This window comes from Mesoplodon mirus (genome assembly GCF_964341445.2).
Source record: "Mesoplodon mirus genome assembly, chromosome: X".
In the NCBI taxonomy this organism is placed as follows: Eukaryota; Metazoa; Chordata; class Mammalia; order Artiodactyla; family Ziphiidae; genus Mesoplodon; species Mesoplodon mirus.
Window position 1 is genome coordinate 93,242,527 of NC_138981.1, and position 15,414 is coordinate 93,257,940.

A 15,414-nucleotide genomic window follows, 5' to 3' on the forward strand; every position below is an offset into this window, starting at 1 on the left:
TCAAATTCAGCTTATGTGTGTCCTTAAATCTAAAGTGAGTCTCCTGCAGTTTTCTGAGTACAGGTCTTTTGCCTCCTTAGGCAGGTTTATTCCTAGGTATTTTATTATTTTTGTTGCAATGGTAAATGGGATTATTTCCTTAATTTCTCTTTCTGATCTTTCATTGTTAGTGTATAGGAATGCAAGAGATTTCTGTGTATTAATTTTGTATTCTGAAACTTTACCAAATTCATTGATTAGCTCTAGTAGTTTTCTGGTGGCTTCTTTAGGATTTTCTATATATAGTATCATGTCATCTGCAAATAGTGACAGATTTGCTTCTTCTTTTCCAATTTGGATTCCTTTTATTTCTTTTTCTTCTCTGATTGCCATGGCTAGGACTTCCAAAACTATGTTGAATAATAGTGGTGAGAGTGGACATCCTTGTATTTTTCCAGATCCTAGAGGAAATGCTTTCAGTTTTTCACCATCGAGAATGATGTTTGCTGTGGGTTTGTTGTATATGGCCTTTATTATGTTGAGGTAGGTTCCCTCTATGCCCACTTTCTGGAGAGTTTTTTTTATCATAAATGGGTGTTGAATTTTGTCAAAAGCTTTTCCTGCATCTACTGAGATAATCATACGGTTTTTATTCTTCAATTTGTTAATATGGTGTATCACATTGATTGTTTTGCATATATTGAAGAATCCTTGCATCCCTGAGTTAAACCCCACTTGATCATGGTGTATGATCCTTTTAATGTGTTGTTGGATTCTGTTGCTAGTATTTTCTTGAGGATTTTTGTATGTGTGTTCATCAGTGATACTGATGAACGAAATCAAAGATGACACAAACAGATGGAGAGATATACCATGTTCTTGGATTGGAAGAATCAATATTGTGAAAATGACTATACTACCCAAAGCAATCTACATATTCAGTGCAATCCCTATCAAATTACCAATGGCACTTTTCACAGAATTAGAACAAAAAATTTTACAATTTGCACAGAAACACAAAAGACCCTGAATAGCCAAAGCAACCTTGAGAAAGAAAAACAGAGCTGGAGGAATCACGTTCCCTGACTTCAGACTATGCTACAAAGCTACAGTAATCAAGACAGTATTGTACTGGCACAAAAACAGAAATATAGATCACTGGAACAGGATAGAAAGCCCAGAGATAAACCCACGCATCTATGATCACCTAATCTATGACAAAGGAGGCAAGAATATATAATAGAGAAAAGACAGTCTCTTCAATAAGTGGTGCTGGGAAAACTGGACAGCTACATGCAAAAGAATGAAATTAGAACACTCCCTAACACCATACACAAAAATAACTCAAAATGGATTAAAGACCTAAATGTAAGGCTGGATACTATAAAATTCTTAGAGGAACACACGCCAAAACACTCTGTGACATAAATCACAGCAAGATCTTTTTGACCCACCTCCTAGGAGTAATGAAAATAAAAACAAAAATCAACAAATGGGGCCTAATTAAACTTAAAAGCTTTTGCATAGCAAAGGAAACCATAAACAAGATGAAAAGACAGCCCTCAGAATGGGAGAAAATATTTGCAAATGAAGCAACTGACAAGGGATTAATCTCCAAAATATACAAACAGCTCATGCAGCTCAATATTAAAAAAAAACCCAATCAAAAAGTGGGCAGAAGGCCTAAATAGACATTTCTCCAAAGAAGACGTACTAATGGTCAATAGACACATGAAAAGATGCTCAACGTCACTAATTATTAGAGAAATGCAAATCAAAACTACAATGAGGTATCACCTTACACCAGTCAGAATGGCCATCATCAAAAAAATCTACAAACAGTAAATGCTGGAGAGGGTGTGGAGAAAAGGGAACCTTCTCACACTGTTGTTGGGAATGTAAATTGATACAGCCACTATGGAGAATAGTATGGCGATTCCTTAAAAAAACTAAAAGTAGAACCATCGTATGATCCAGCAATCCCACTCCTGGGCATATACCTGAACCGTAATTCAAAAAGACACATGCACCCCAGTGTTCATTGCAGCACTGTTTACAATAGCCAGGACATGGAAGCAACCTAAATGTCCATCAACAGAGGAGTGCATAAAGAAGATGTGGTATATATATACAATGCAATATTACTCAGCCATAAAAAGGAATGAAATTGTGCCATTTGCAGAGATGTGGATAGACCTAGAGTCTGTCATACAGTGAAGTAAGCCAGAAAGAGAAAAAGAATATTGTATAATACCGCTTATATATGGAATCTAGAAAAATGATACAGATGGACTTATTTGCAAAGCAGAAATAGAGACACAGACTTAGAGAACAAATGTATGGATACCAAGGGGGAAAGGCAGGGGTGGGATGAATTGGGAGATTGGGATTGACATATATACACTACTATGTATAAAATAGATAGCTAATGAGAACCTACTGTATAGCACAGGGAACTCTCCTCATTGCTCTGAGGTGACCTAAATGGGAAGGAAATCCAAAAAAGAGGGGATATATGTATACATATAGCTGATTCACTTTGCTGTATAGCAGAAACTAACACAACATTATAAAGCAGCTATACTCCAATAAAAATTAATTTAAAAAGTTTAAAAAAAAGAATACCAAAAATAAATAAATTAAGTGAGTCTCTTGTGGACAGCATATAGTTGGATTTTGTTTCTTTGTCCATCAGCCCCACTACGTCTTCTGATTGGGGAATTTAATTCGTTTTCATTTAAAGTAATTATTGATAGGGAAGAACCTACCATTGCCACTTTATTATTTTCTGTCTGTCTTGTACCTTTTTTGTCCTCTTTAACTCCCTTGCTCCCTTCCCTTCTTTTATTCATGTTTTTAGTGACATGCTTTGATTCCTTTCTCATTTTCTTTTGTGTATATTCTATAAGTATTTTCTTTGCAGTTACCATGGGGCGCATGTAAAACATATTACAGTTATAATCATTTACTTAAACTGATAACAACAACTTCAATTACATACAAATATTCTACACTTTTACTTTTCCCCCCACCACACCTTATGTTATCAGTGTCACAAATTACATCTTTTTATATTGTGTATCTATTAACATATTTTTGTTATAGTCATTTTTATACTTTTGTCTTTTAACCTCATACCAGAATTAAAATGCTTTACACACCACTGTTACAGTACTCAGTGTTCTGTATTTGCCTATATATTTACTTTTATTAGCTTTATACTTCCGTATGCTTTCATGTTTCTTTTCATTTCAATTAGAAAAATTCTCTTCGGAATTTTTCGTAGGACAGATCTAGTAGTAATGAACTGCCTCAGCTTTTGCTTATCTGGGAATGTCTATTTCTCCTTTTTTTTTTTTTTTTTTTTTTTTTTTTGCGGTATGCGGGCCTCTTACTGTTGTGGCCTCTCCCGTTGCAGAGCACAGGCTCCGAACGTGCAGGCTCAGCGGCCATGACTCACGGGCCCAGCCGCTCTGAAGCATGTGGGATCTTCCTGGACCGGGGCACGAACTCATGTCCCCTGCATCAGCAGGTGGACTCTCAACCAGTGCACCACCAGGGAAGCCCTCTCCTTCATTTTTGAAGAATAATTTTCTTGGTTATAGTGTTCTTGGCTGGCATTTTTTTCTTTCAGTATTTTGAAGGTATTATCCCACTCCCTTCTGGCCTGCAAGGTTTCTGCTGAGAAATACACTGATAGTCTTATAGTAGTTCCCTTGCTGTGAGGAGTTGCTTTTCTCTTGCTGCTTTCAAAATTCCCTTTGTCTTTAAATTTTGACAATTTTATTATAACATGTCTTAATTTCAGTTTCTTTGGGTTATCATTGGAGTCCATTGGGTTTCTGAATGTACATGTCCATTTTCTTCCCCAGATTTGGAAAGTTTTCAGCCATTATTTCTTCAATTACTTGCCTATCCCTTTCTCTTCTCCTTCTGGGACTCCCAAAATGCATTTATCAGTCAATTTGATAGTATCCCATAAGTCTTTTAGACTTCCTTCACTCTTTTTCATTCTTTTTTCTTTTTGTTCCACTGACTGGATAATTTTCAGTGACCTGTCTTTGACTTACTGGTTATTCTGCTTTATCTAGTCTGCTGTTGAACCCTTCCAGTGAAGTTTTTAGTTATTATATTCTTCAGCTATAATTTTCTGTTTGGTGCTCTTAAAAGTATTTTCTGTCCCTTTGTTGATATTCTCATTTTGTACATACACCATTTTATTGAGCTTGTGGATCATCCATGATGACTATTTTGAATTCTTTGTCAGATACTTTATATACCTCTGTTTCTTTAGGATCAGTTTCTGGAGATTTATTTTGTTCTTTTTTTTTTTTTTTTGGTCATGTTTGCCTGTTCCTTTGTGTGTCATGTAACTTTGTGTTGGGGTCTGCATATTTGAGAACATAGCCACTTCTCCCATTTTTCATGGACTGGCTTGGTACAGTGAAAGACCTTCACCAGTCAGCATGGCTAGAGATTCTGGGGTTTCTGAAACCTTTTTTTTTAGTGGGATGTGACTTCTCTGGTCCTATGCATGCAATTTCTCAATTAGAGAGGCCTGCCAGTTTCTCTTTCAGGAGATTGTAAATCCTTGCTCCTACTGGTGCCTCTCTGTGCCAGTGCATGTTCTCTGGTTCTACAGGAGCAAGCTGCTCCACTCTCTTTTGTTCTCAGTGACCACCAGGCATCCAAAGTGAGCCAGCTCTCTATCAGCACCCCAGTTCTGGTAAGACAGATACCAGTCCCTCGGGCAGCCCTTCTAAGAGCCAGAATGCTGGTGTACATTCCAGTCCTCTCCTTCCCTCTTGTTGAAGCATTTTTATAATGGCTGCTTTAAAATCTTTCTTGGATAATTCCAGTATGTATGTTATCTCAATGTTGGTTTCTGTTGATTTTCTTTTCTTACTCAACTTAATATGTTCCTGGTTCTTTGTATGATGACTGATTTTCTATTGTATCCTGGACGTTTGGGGTATTATGAGACCCTGGATCTTATATCAATGTTTTCTTTTTAGTGAGTCAGCTCTGAGACTGCTCAGGTGCAAGAATGGGGGCATGGCTTCATTACTGTCAGGGAGGGGTGGGAGTCAGGGTCTCCCATTCACAATCCATTGATACTGAGGTAGGAGTAGGGGTCCCTCATTATTACTCGGCAAGGGTGAAATTTCAGGCTCCCCACTAGACCTCTGCTGACACCACCCTGGCTTAGAGAGAGAAGGACATCTTGCTATTGCTCATGGCCTCCTCTACCATCATGTTCTAGGGGCTTCATTACTGCCTGGAAGGGATGAATGTCCCAGATCCCCACTTAAGCCTTTTTTGAAATCACCTCAGGGAGTGGGGGAAGGGTATGTGTGACTCTTTACAGCCAGATGAAGGTAGAAGTCTAGGCTCCCCACTTGGTCTTTGCTAATGGGTGTGGGATGAGGCCACAGGTTTTTCTCTGGTGCTTGGATAGTGTATGGCAGTTACTGTCTTAAAGTTTTCTATCTTGGTAGGCTGCCCCACCCCTTTCCTATTCCTTTGGCTAGAGCTTTTGGGAGGACATTTTTGTATGCATCCTTTGGCATTTCTGGGTTGCTGTCTTCCCCATCACCAGGTCCAGGAGGTATATTACTTAGAAACAAAACCCAGGGAACTCATTGCCAGGTCATTGCCTATGTCTTGAGATCCCTAGCCAAACTGTCTTCTCTCCACCTTTCAAAGTTCATATATATATACATATATATGCACACATACATGTGCTATATTAATATTATTATATCATTATATTAATATGCTACTTATTATATATATTATAATGTCCAGTGTTTTTAGCTGTACTTATTGGGAAGAATAAAGAAATGTATCTATTCTGTCTTTTCTTAGAACCAGAAGTTATATAAGTAGTTACTTAAAGAAAACATGGATGCTGTATTAGCTATAGCCTTTCTCCCAGTAAAAATCTAGTTAAGAATAGGTAAAATCACTCTCATCCCTACCTGCATTGGTATACTTATTTTTTTAGGAATTTTTTTTTTTACTGTGGTATAAAGCACATAACAACAACAAAAAGAAACCCACCTTAACTAATTTTAAGTGTACAGTTCACTAGTATTAAGTATATTCACATTATTGTAAAATAGATCTCTAGAACTTTTTCACCTTGCAAATCTGAAACTCTGTACCCATTAAACAACAATTTACCTTTTCTCTAGTTCCTGATAACCACCATTCTACTTTCTGTTTCTATGAGTTTGACTAGTTTAGTTAGATATCTCATATAAGTGCAGTGATACAGTATTTGTCCTGTGATTGACATTTAACCTAACATAATTTTCTCAAGATTCATCCATATTGTAGCATGTGACAGGATTCCCTTCCTTTTTAAGGCTGAATAATATTTCATTGTATGTGTATACCACATTTTGTTTATTCAGTCATCCATCGATGGACATTCAGATTATTTACTTCTACCTTTTGGCTAGTGAAAATCATGCTGCTATGAACATGGATGTTCAAATATCTTTTTGAGACCCTGATTTCAATTCGACTCCTTTCGTTTTATTGTCTGTCTTTATGCTAGTATCACTGTTTTGATTACCATAGCTTTGAAACATGTTCTGAAATTAGGAAGTATGAGTCTTCCAACTTTGTTCTTCTCTTTCAAAATTGTTTTGTCTATTTGGGGTCACTTGGGATTACTTGTGAATTTTGGGATGAATTTACCTATTTCTGCAAAAAAACTGCCACTGGGTTTTGAGGAATTGCATTGAATCTGTAGATCGCTTTCAGTTGTATGGACATCTTAACAATATTAAGTCTTTCAACTCATGAACACAGATGTCTTTCCATTTCTTTGTGTCATCTTTAATTTTTTCAGTAATGTTTTGTAGTTTCCCATTGGTGTACTTCTATATACTAAATAAAAGTTGAAGTAAAAATTCTTTGCTAAACCTTGCTTTTCCAGTAATTTCAGAGTAAAGAACTATGGACGGGGTACCATTCATCATTCCTACAGATTCTCTGCTGCTTGGCACAATTGCTGCCCATACCAGAGACTCTGCTTATTCAGTCATTGAAGCCTTAGCCAGCTCCTTTATGATACAATAGAATGGGGTCAGGGTCTGCATCCCATCTTTCTCTTTATTCATTCTCATTAAATTTCCCTTAGGACTAGTCTCCTTTAGTGACATTCAACCTGAGGCCCTGGCAGGTGTGCTTAAGGGTGGAAATCAGTAAAGGCAGAACCAGACTTTGAATGGAAAGAGACTTCAAAGTAAACCCAACCCTGAGCCCTGCCTCCTCCATGAAGCCTTCTCTGACTAAGTTATCCCATGCTCATCTCCTTTTTCAGAAAACCTCTGCTACATGACTCTTTCTGGGAAAAAGACATTTTTATTTATTTTTTAAGATTTTTTAAAAAATTATTTATTTTTATTTTATTTTTGGCTGCATTGGGTCTTCGTTGCTGTGCACGGGCTTTCCCTTGTTGCGGTGAGCGGGGGCTCCTCTTTGTTGCGGTGTGTGGGCTTCTCATTGTGGTGGCTTCTCTAGTTGCGGAGCACAGGCTCTAGGCACATGGGCTTCAGTAGTTGTGGCACGTGGTCTCAGTAGTTGTGGCTCATGGGCTCTAGAGTGCAGGCTCAGTAGTTGTGGCGCATGGGCTTAGTTGCTCTGCAGCATGTGGGATCTTCCCGGACCAGGGCTTGAACCCATGCCCCCTGCATTGGCAGGTGGATTCTTAACCACTATGCCACTGGGGAAGCCTCAAGACATTTGTAATCACTAGATTTTTCAAATGGCTCGTTATTTCTCTAATTTAAGCACCATGAGTTTTTTTTTTAAACATTTTAACCACCCTGAGTGGAATTCTCTTGCAACAAACAACCTCAATGAAACAGTCTACTCCTCTGACTTCTTATACTGTGTTTATGGACATAATTTAATCTTTTTTGGTTAAGGATCATTATTATGACTGTCAGTTGTTGTATTGTGTTATAATATAGTGGTATTCTAAGGCCTATTGAAATGTGATTTAATGTTTGCCCTTGCACTAAATGGTCATAGGCCATTTAGTGTGTGTGTGTGTGTGTGTGTGTGTGTGTGTGTGTGTGTGTGTGTGTGAATCCATATTGGATTTTCATGGTTTTCTGTCTCGTTCCTTGTCAGTTGACCCTTCTGGCTGCTCTTGATCTACTTTTGTAAAATTCATCCCCATTCCCTAGCTCACTAGGCTCGACAGAGACTTCTTAACTAGGACTTAATGCCTGAAGGGAATGTTTTTCACAGATCTTAAGAGGCTCAGGATTTACCTTCTCTAGTCTGTTTTGTTTGTTTATCTGCAAGCTTGTTCTAGTTTGGGGAGCTTAGCTGTGGAACTAAGAACAAAATCTCCAGGAACAGGAACCACTGGAGTCCTTGAAGCCAAATCACCCTAATTTTTCCTTCTGTCAAGCTCCTCTCACACTGCATGGCTCTCCAATCAGTAGTTTCCTGCTGGGTCCAGTGGAAAGAACAGTTGGTGACAGGAAGCATTTTGAGGCTACTCTGGCCTATATCACTTCCTCTCATCAGAGAAACAAACTTCCAAAGGTGACACAAAAGAGCTTCCATTTGGGGCTCTCTGACTAGGAGTATTCAGGGCTCTGACAAAGATTTCAGAGTGAAGAATATTTAAAAAACTTTTTATAGTGGTCACAATGGATGGCAGAGGGTAGAAATGGGAGCAGCCTTCAGGGGCAGATATTGAGAAGTTCATAATGGAGAGGGAGACTATGGCGTGGGTTGCAGACACAGTTCAAAGTTCTAGAAGTGTGAACTGAATATAATGCATATTACATCACTAGAGCTACATGTAGAAGTCATAATTAGGAAAAACAAGGAAGACAGTTATTAACTCTACTTCCCTGAACATATCTATTTTTAGTATTTATTATAATGGAATTATTTCAACTTTTCAGATATATTAGAATTTGAGTGTATGTGCTAATCCTGACTCTGGTGAAGTGTAAGATATGTGAAACTGAAATACAAGCTTTGAAATTTAAGTACATTTTCTATTGGCCACACCCAGGCACAAATTCTAATTAAACACAGCTTTGAGGATATTAACACTTCTTTAAATTTTACAAAGCACTTTCACAACCATTTTCTTATTTGATCCTCACTATAGCTTTGTAGGGAGGAAAGTATTATCTCCATTTTATGGATAAGGAAAGGGAATCTTTGCTTGAAGGCTGGCCCAAGGTAACTTGGCTAGTAAAAGAGCAGAAATAAAACCCAGCTCTTCTAATTCATAGGCCAGTGTTCTCTTTAGTATACTATGTTTTGTTTCATTAAGGTTTGGGGAACAAATTCAATATATTTCTCTGATGAAGTGACTTTCAAATCAAAATGATCCTGTATAAATAGATAACATTTTGGAATGCTATAAATGGAAAAATCCAATAAATTAGCCTTATATCTAAATAATATCTGAAGCCCCAAACTACTTGCACTTATATTTGATGTGTGTGTGTGTGTGTGTGTGTGTGTGTGTGTACAGGGATAAATTCATAACTCTATCTCTGCTCCTGATAACAAAATAATATTTTGTTGTTAGCATAATTTTTATTCGTATTGCCAATCTGTACTAGAAATAAATCCACTATAGGGACTTATCTTTTTCTTTTTTCTTGAACTGAGATTTTTTTTTTTTTTTTTTTGCGGTACGTGGGTCTCTCACTGTTGTGGCCTCTCCTGCTGCGGAGCACAGGCTCCGGACGCGCAGGCTCAGCGGCCATGCCTCACGGGCCTAGCCGCTCCGCGGCACGTGGGATTTTCCCAGACCGCGGCACGAACCCAAGTCCCCTGCATCGGCAGGCGGACTCTCAACCACTGCGCCACCAGGGAAGCCCGAACTGAGGTATTTCTTACAGACAATAAAGTACACAAATCTTAAGTGTACAGCTCAATGAAATTTTATGTACGTGCATCCTCCACCCATATCAGGATAGAACATTTCTGATCCCCCAGAAGGTTTTCTCTTGCCTCCTCTTAGTCAGTACCTTCTCCCAAGGGTAACAACTACTTTGACTGCTATCATCATAGGTTAGCTTTTCCTGATTTCAAACTTTATATAAATAGAATTGTATTGTATGTACTGTTTTGTGTCTGGTTTCTTTTGTTTAACATAAGGTATGTGAGATCCATCCATGTTTTGCGTATGGTATTAGTTCTTTTTTGTTGCTGTGTACCATTCCCATGTGTTATTCACCACAATTTATTTATCCATTCCCCTTGTCTTAGTCAATTCAGGCTGCTGTAACAAAATTCCATAGACCAGGGGGATTAAACAGCAAACATTTATTTCTCACAAGTTCTGGAGGCTGAGAAGCCCAAGAACATGGAACCAGCAGATTAGATGTCTGGTGAGGTCCCTCTTTCTGTATTGCAGACAGCCACCTTCTTGCTGTGTCCTTACATGCTGGAGAGAGATCATCTCTTTGGTATCTCTTTTTATAAGGCCACTGATCCCATTCATAACGGCTCCACCCACATGACCTAATTACCTCCTGAAGACCCCAAATACCTTCACATTGGGAATTAGGGCTTCAACATATGAATTTTGGGAGGACACAAATATTCAGTCCATAACATCTGTGTCAATAGACATTTGTGTTTTTAGGTTTTGATTATTATGAATAAAACTGCTATGAACATTTTTTACCATATCTTTTGGTGGACATGAGTGCTCATTTTTCTTGGATATAAAACTAAGAGTGGAATTGCTAGGGTAGGTGCAATAAGAAGACATTTTAACTGAATTAATTTAACTTAGAATAATTTAACTTAGTATTAATGAAAGAACTGATGGCAGAGAATAAGAAAACCCACTTTATGAAGAGCCACTTTTAGGGATTAAAAATGGATCTGTGTTTTGTTTAGCAGGTCAAGATTTTCTGCCTGTCATATATTAGAGAGTATTTTTGTTGTGGTTGGAGGGTTGGGTCTTTCATGCTTGTGGGTAGATAGATATTTATTTTCCTTGTGTCTGATACATAGAGTGCACATCAGGGCTGAGGAACCATTTTAATACAAGCTGTATCTTTTCTGGATGGGGTCAAATTGTCTTTTCTTGGGTAATGTGGCTCAAATGATCATAAAATAACATTGAAAAATCAAGTTCACTTTACAGAAATCTGCCTTAGGATTAACTTGGGAGTTCATCTTTTGTTTTGGAAGTGAAGATACACATATAATTTTATGTAATCCAACAATTTAACTCTGGCAGTATAATTTTACATTACATTGGAGGTAAAGAATTTTTAAACATCATATGTCTGCTAGCAACATTTACTAATGAAGTGTGATGTTGAAAGGGTGTGTGGAAAATTCCTGTGGTCTGGGAAGTGGGTGAGGTGGTTGTAAACAGAGGAGAAAACTGGAAAAGTGCTCCAAATGAAGAGTACTGTTTCTGGAAAGGATTCAGGGTTTCTCCAGTTGTGCTGAACCACTGAGTGTGCTGTAAAACAGAGACTCACCTTAAACCCTTCCTTGACAAAGATGGTTACTTCAGGTTTTTGAGGCTTTCTGTTTTGTTTTGTTTTGTTTCTTAACAGAATTTAATTTGATAATGAATGTAAAAAAAAAGCAACTACATTACAGGCAATTACTTGTTGCACAGCTTGGTTTCTGCAAATAGTGGAATACCTAGACTTCCTCTTGGATGTATTTGAAACCCTTCAGGGGCTCCATGAAGCCTGGGTTAAGTCCAGAATGTTTACCAAGGCTTCCAGGACCAGCATCTCTCAGCCCTGCCTGCCTCATCAACTTCAATCTTTGACAGTCTCCATGTGGCATCACTATTCCACGGTCTCTCAGCCCTCAGTGTTTTGGTACACGTTTCTCCTCGGCCTGGAACGTCCTTCCCCTGCCCAAATTGCCTAACTTTTATCCGTTAAGGCTAAGTCCTGCCATCATCTTTCTTCCCAAAGCCTTCTCTGTACCCTAGGCTGGCTTAGACAACCCTCTGCTGTTCTGCCCTAGCCCCCTGTGCAGACACTGACCATACTATATCAAAATGAACTCTCCTTCTCATTATCTTCCCATTAGACTTGAAACTGCTTAAAATATGTTGCTACCCCCAGGGCCTAGCACAGTGCTGGTCATATGATAGGCACTCAGCAAAGGATTGTTAAATTAATGTGTGGATGGACATATAAACCAGCTTTTGGACTTTAGTCAGTGTGCCCATTCATTCAATAAACATTTGTTGGCCCTTAGGGGACAACTTACTGCAGGGCATTATGATCAGAACTGTAGGAGATACAGAGATGAACACTACGTGGGCTGAGATGGGAATTCATTCCAATAGCAGAGAGATGACATGCCTGCAAATAACAATAATCTAAAGTAAAAAGGGCCCAGTGCCATAAAAAAAGATATAAATAAAGGACTATAGAGGCTTAGAAGAAGGAGCAAGTATTTCTTGGTGGGAAAATTGAGGAAGAAGGGTTCATAGAGAAGGTAGTATTTGTGGTAGGACTTATGTGCAAGTAGGACATGAATGAGCAAAGATCCTCCAGTGTATCATGTGGTTTATATTGGCTGAAAAGAGTAGATCTCATGAAGGAGTAAATGAGCAGTGGGGAACAATTAGAAATGTAGAATGTGGCCATATTGGAGAGGGCCTTAAATGCCAGGCTGATGAATTTGTATTTGATTCCTATCAGTTGGGGCGATCTGGGAAGCTGATGGAAATTTCTGAGCAGCTTAGTGACATGGGCAGAGAAATCCTTTAAGATTAATCTGGCAATGGTGTATTTTAGTGTTTTCTTAGTAAATCATTATTAGGTAATTAATTGCTAAGCTAATAATTAGTTTTACTAAATAGGGTAGAAAAACTCCAAGGCCTGTAGCTCCTTGACCTTTTTGCACTAGTCCTTTCTCACTGGAAATGTAGATGAGGTAAGAAATCATATGACTAATTAGTTTTCAGAAATGAAAATTGAAATTGACAGAGGAAATAAAGTCAGAAATGGCTCATTAAAATGCATAGACATATAAAGTGATATTTGCTTAGGAACCGTGTCCGAAACATTGCCTACAGCTGTCTGGAAAAGTCTGGACACAGTATATGAATTATATTGTTAATATTTATTCCTTTGGGGGTAGTTTAGATCACTTCCAGTTAAAAATAACTATAGTGTTCTAACCTCAGACTGTCTACTCTTACTCTCCCCTATAAACAGTGGGTACTGAATTGTCAGTCTGCTTTATGGGATATTATATAACCAGAGCATCTGGTTTCTTGCCACCTTAGGTCAGGCCTTCAACACTTCATGCCTGGATTATTACAACTTTCTCATTGGTCTCCCTCTCTCCAGTGCTTCAAATGTAGCTTTTATCCTAACAGCAAGGTATAGTGGGAAGAATACTGAATGGAGAGTAAGATTAACTCAGTTTGAATCCTAGTTATATTGTTCATTAACTATATAACCCTGGGCAAGTCATATCACCTGAGACTCAGTTCCTCAACTCTAAAATGAAAGTAATGATCCTTGCCCTGGCTATCCCAAGGGGCTGTCACAGGATCATGTGAAAGTGCTCTGAAAACTGTTAATGGCTTTACTGAGACTTTGGACTATACTGCCTGGCTTTCCAGCCTCCACAATCCAGTCCCAAGCCACCTATCTAATCTCTTTGCTCAGTATTCTCTGGAACCTGTCCCTGTCTCTGACACACATGAGGTGTTCCTCTCATCTGGAATATTCTTCCCTCTTATATCTGCTCATCCATATCCAAGCAATAATTTAGGGACCAGTCCAAATCCTACATCGTCCTTGAAATCTTCCCTGATGACTCCAATGCTGACTGACTTCCCCCTTTTCTGAATTTTGACAGCACTTAGTTATTATCAACACTTGCCTATATACATTACCTTATATTTTTAGCTCTTTCATTTACCTAAGGCTCATATGCTTAACTAGATTATGATTTCTATGATGCCTTAGCTTGTTTATGTAACATTTAGTGAATGTTTATAAGGATGTTTCCTCTGTATTCCTCACCGAATCACGTACGGAACTTAATAAATAATTACCACCTCAATTACTTAGAAATTCACATACAGGCTCTCTTAAGAAAGAGACAAGTGAACCCATCTTCTCTTCCAAGCACTTGGAGTACCCCTCCTAACAACCCACCCCACCTCTATCTCCTACAGAATCATAGAAATGCCATTAGACTAGGACTGTCCGATAGAACTGTGATGATGGAACTATTCTACAGCTGTGCTGTCCAATATGGAAGCCACTAGCTGCACGTGGCTATTGAGTGCTTGAAATGTGGTTAAGGCAACTAACTGAATTTTTGGTTGTATTTAATTTGAATTCATTTAATTGTAGGTAGCTGCACGTGGCTAGTGGCTACTGTACTGGATAGCATAGGTCTAGACCAGTGCTAAGAATTGTTTTCCAGCTCTTTATTTTCAAAATTCTTGGTTGTCAGAAAAGCAGGGCACTGGAAGGAAGAGAAATGAAGATGGGGGCAGGGCCTATGCACAGATGAGCAGAGGCTGGGAAGACCAGGACACTAAGTGGACCCAGGAGGAAGAGGATGAAGGTACATTTTAGGCTGAGTTTTGTTTTTCTGATTTCCTCCTGTTTTCCTAGGCTCTGCTAATCAACCTGCCATCTACCATGCCCGTCTACATGATCCCTATGCAGGTTGATTTTCCTCTTTGCTTTTTTTTTTTAACCTCTCATTCCTTTGTCAACCAAATCCATGACTCCAACAGGTTCTGGCTGGATCAAGATTATTATCCCCCTATCCCCAACCATGTTTTTCTGCTACCATTTCATCACCCACACTTGAAAACTGCAACTTATTTTTGACTCTCTCTTTCTCACTCTTCCCAGACCCATCCCACATGCAGTTGCTTGCCAAATCCTTTCGGTGTTCCCCCATACAGGAGTTTCCTCCCTTCCCCCATCCCACTTATATCTTATTTCCATTAAGTTTCAGCTCTAATGCCACCTTTTCAAGGTTGTGGAAGATCCATTCATTCCCAGATTAATCATTTGTTGCCTTCCACATCACCTTCCTTTCTTTTTTTAAATTGAAGTAGAGTCGATTTACCATATTAGTTTCAGGTGTACAGCATTGTGATTCAGTACTTTTACAGATTATACTCTGTTAAAAGTTATTACAAGACAATAGCTATAATTCCCTGTGTTATACAGTATATTCTTGTTGCTTATCTATCTTATACATAGTAGTTTTTATCTCTTAATCCCGTACCCCTAATTTGCCCTTCCCCCCTTCCCTCTCCCCTTTGGTAACCATTAATTTGTTTTCTATATCTGTAAGTCTGTTTCCATTTTCCATATATATTTGCTTGTATTATTTTTTATATTCCACATATAAGTGATATCATACAGTATTTGTATTTGTCTAATTTATTTCACTAAG

The 15,414-nt window shown here is 38.4% G+C and overlaps 1 protein-coding gene across 3 annotated transcripts in view; it reads left to right on the plus strand.

Moving 5' to 3' along the window:
- Nucleotides 1–15,414, plus strand: part of ATG4A (autophagy related 4A cysteine peptidase) — a 71,394-nt gene that overhangs the window by 14,239 nt on the left and 41,741 nt on the right. For 2 of the 3 annotated variants that reach the window (XR_014292409.1, XM_082608947.1), the window contains exon 1: nt 14,477–14,565. The exons of the other annotated variant lie outside the window; for it this stretch is intronic. Coding sequence is in view for 1 of the 2 variants with exons in the window: in XM_082608947.1 (XP_082465073.1) it covers nt 14,508–14,565 (58 nt within the window). In the remaining variant the exon portion in view is untranslated. Of the gene's footprint in view, nt 1–14,476; nt 14,566–15,414 lie in introns of those variants that run through there. 3 annotated transcript variants of the gene reach the window in all.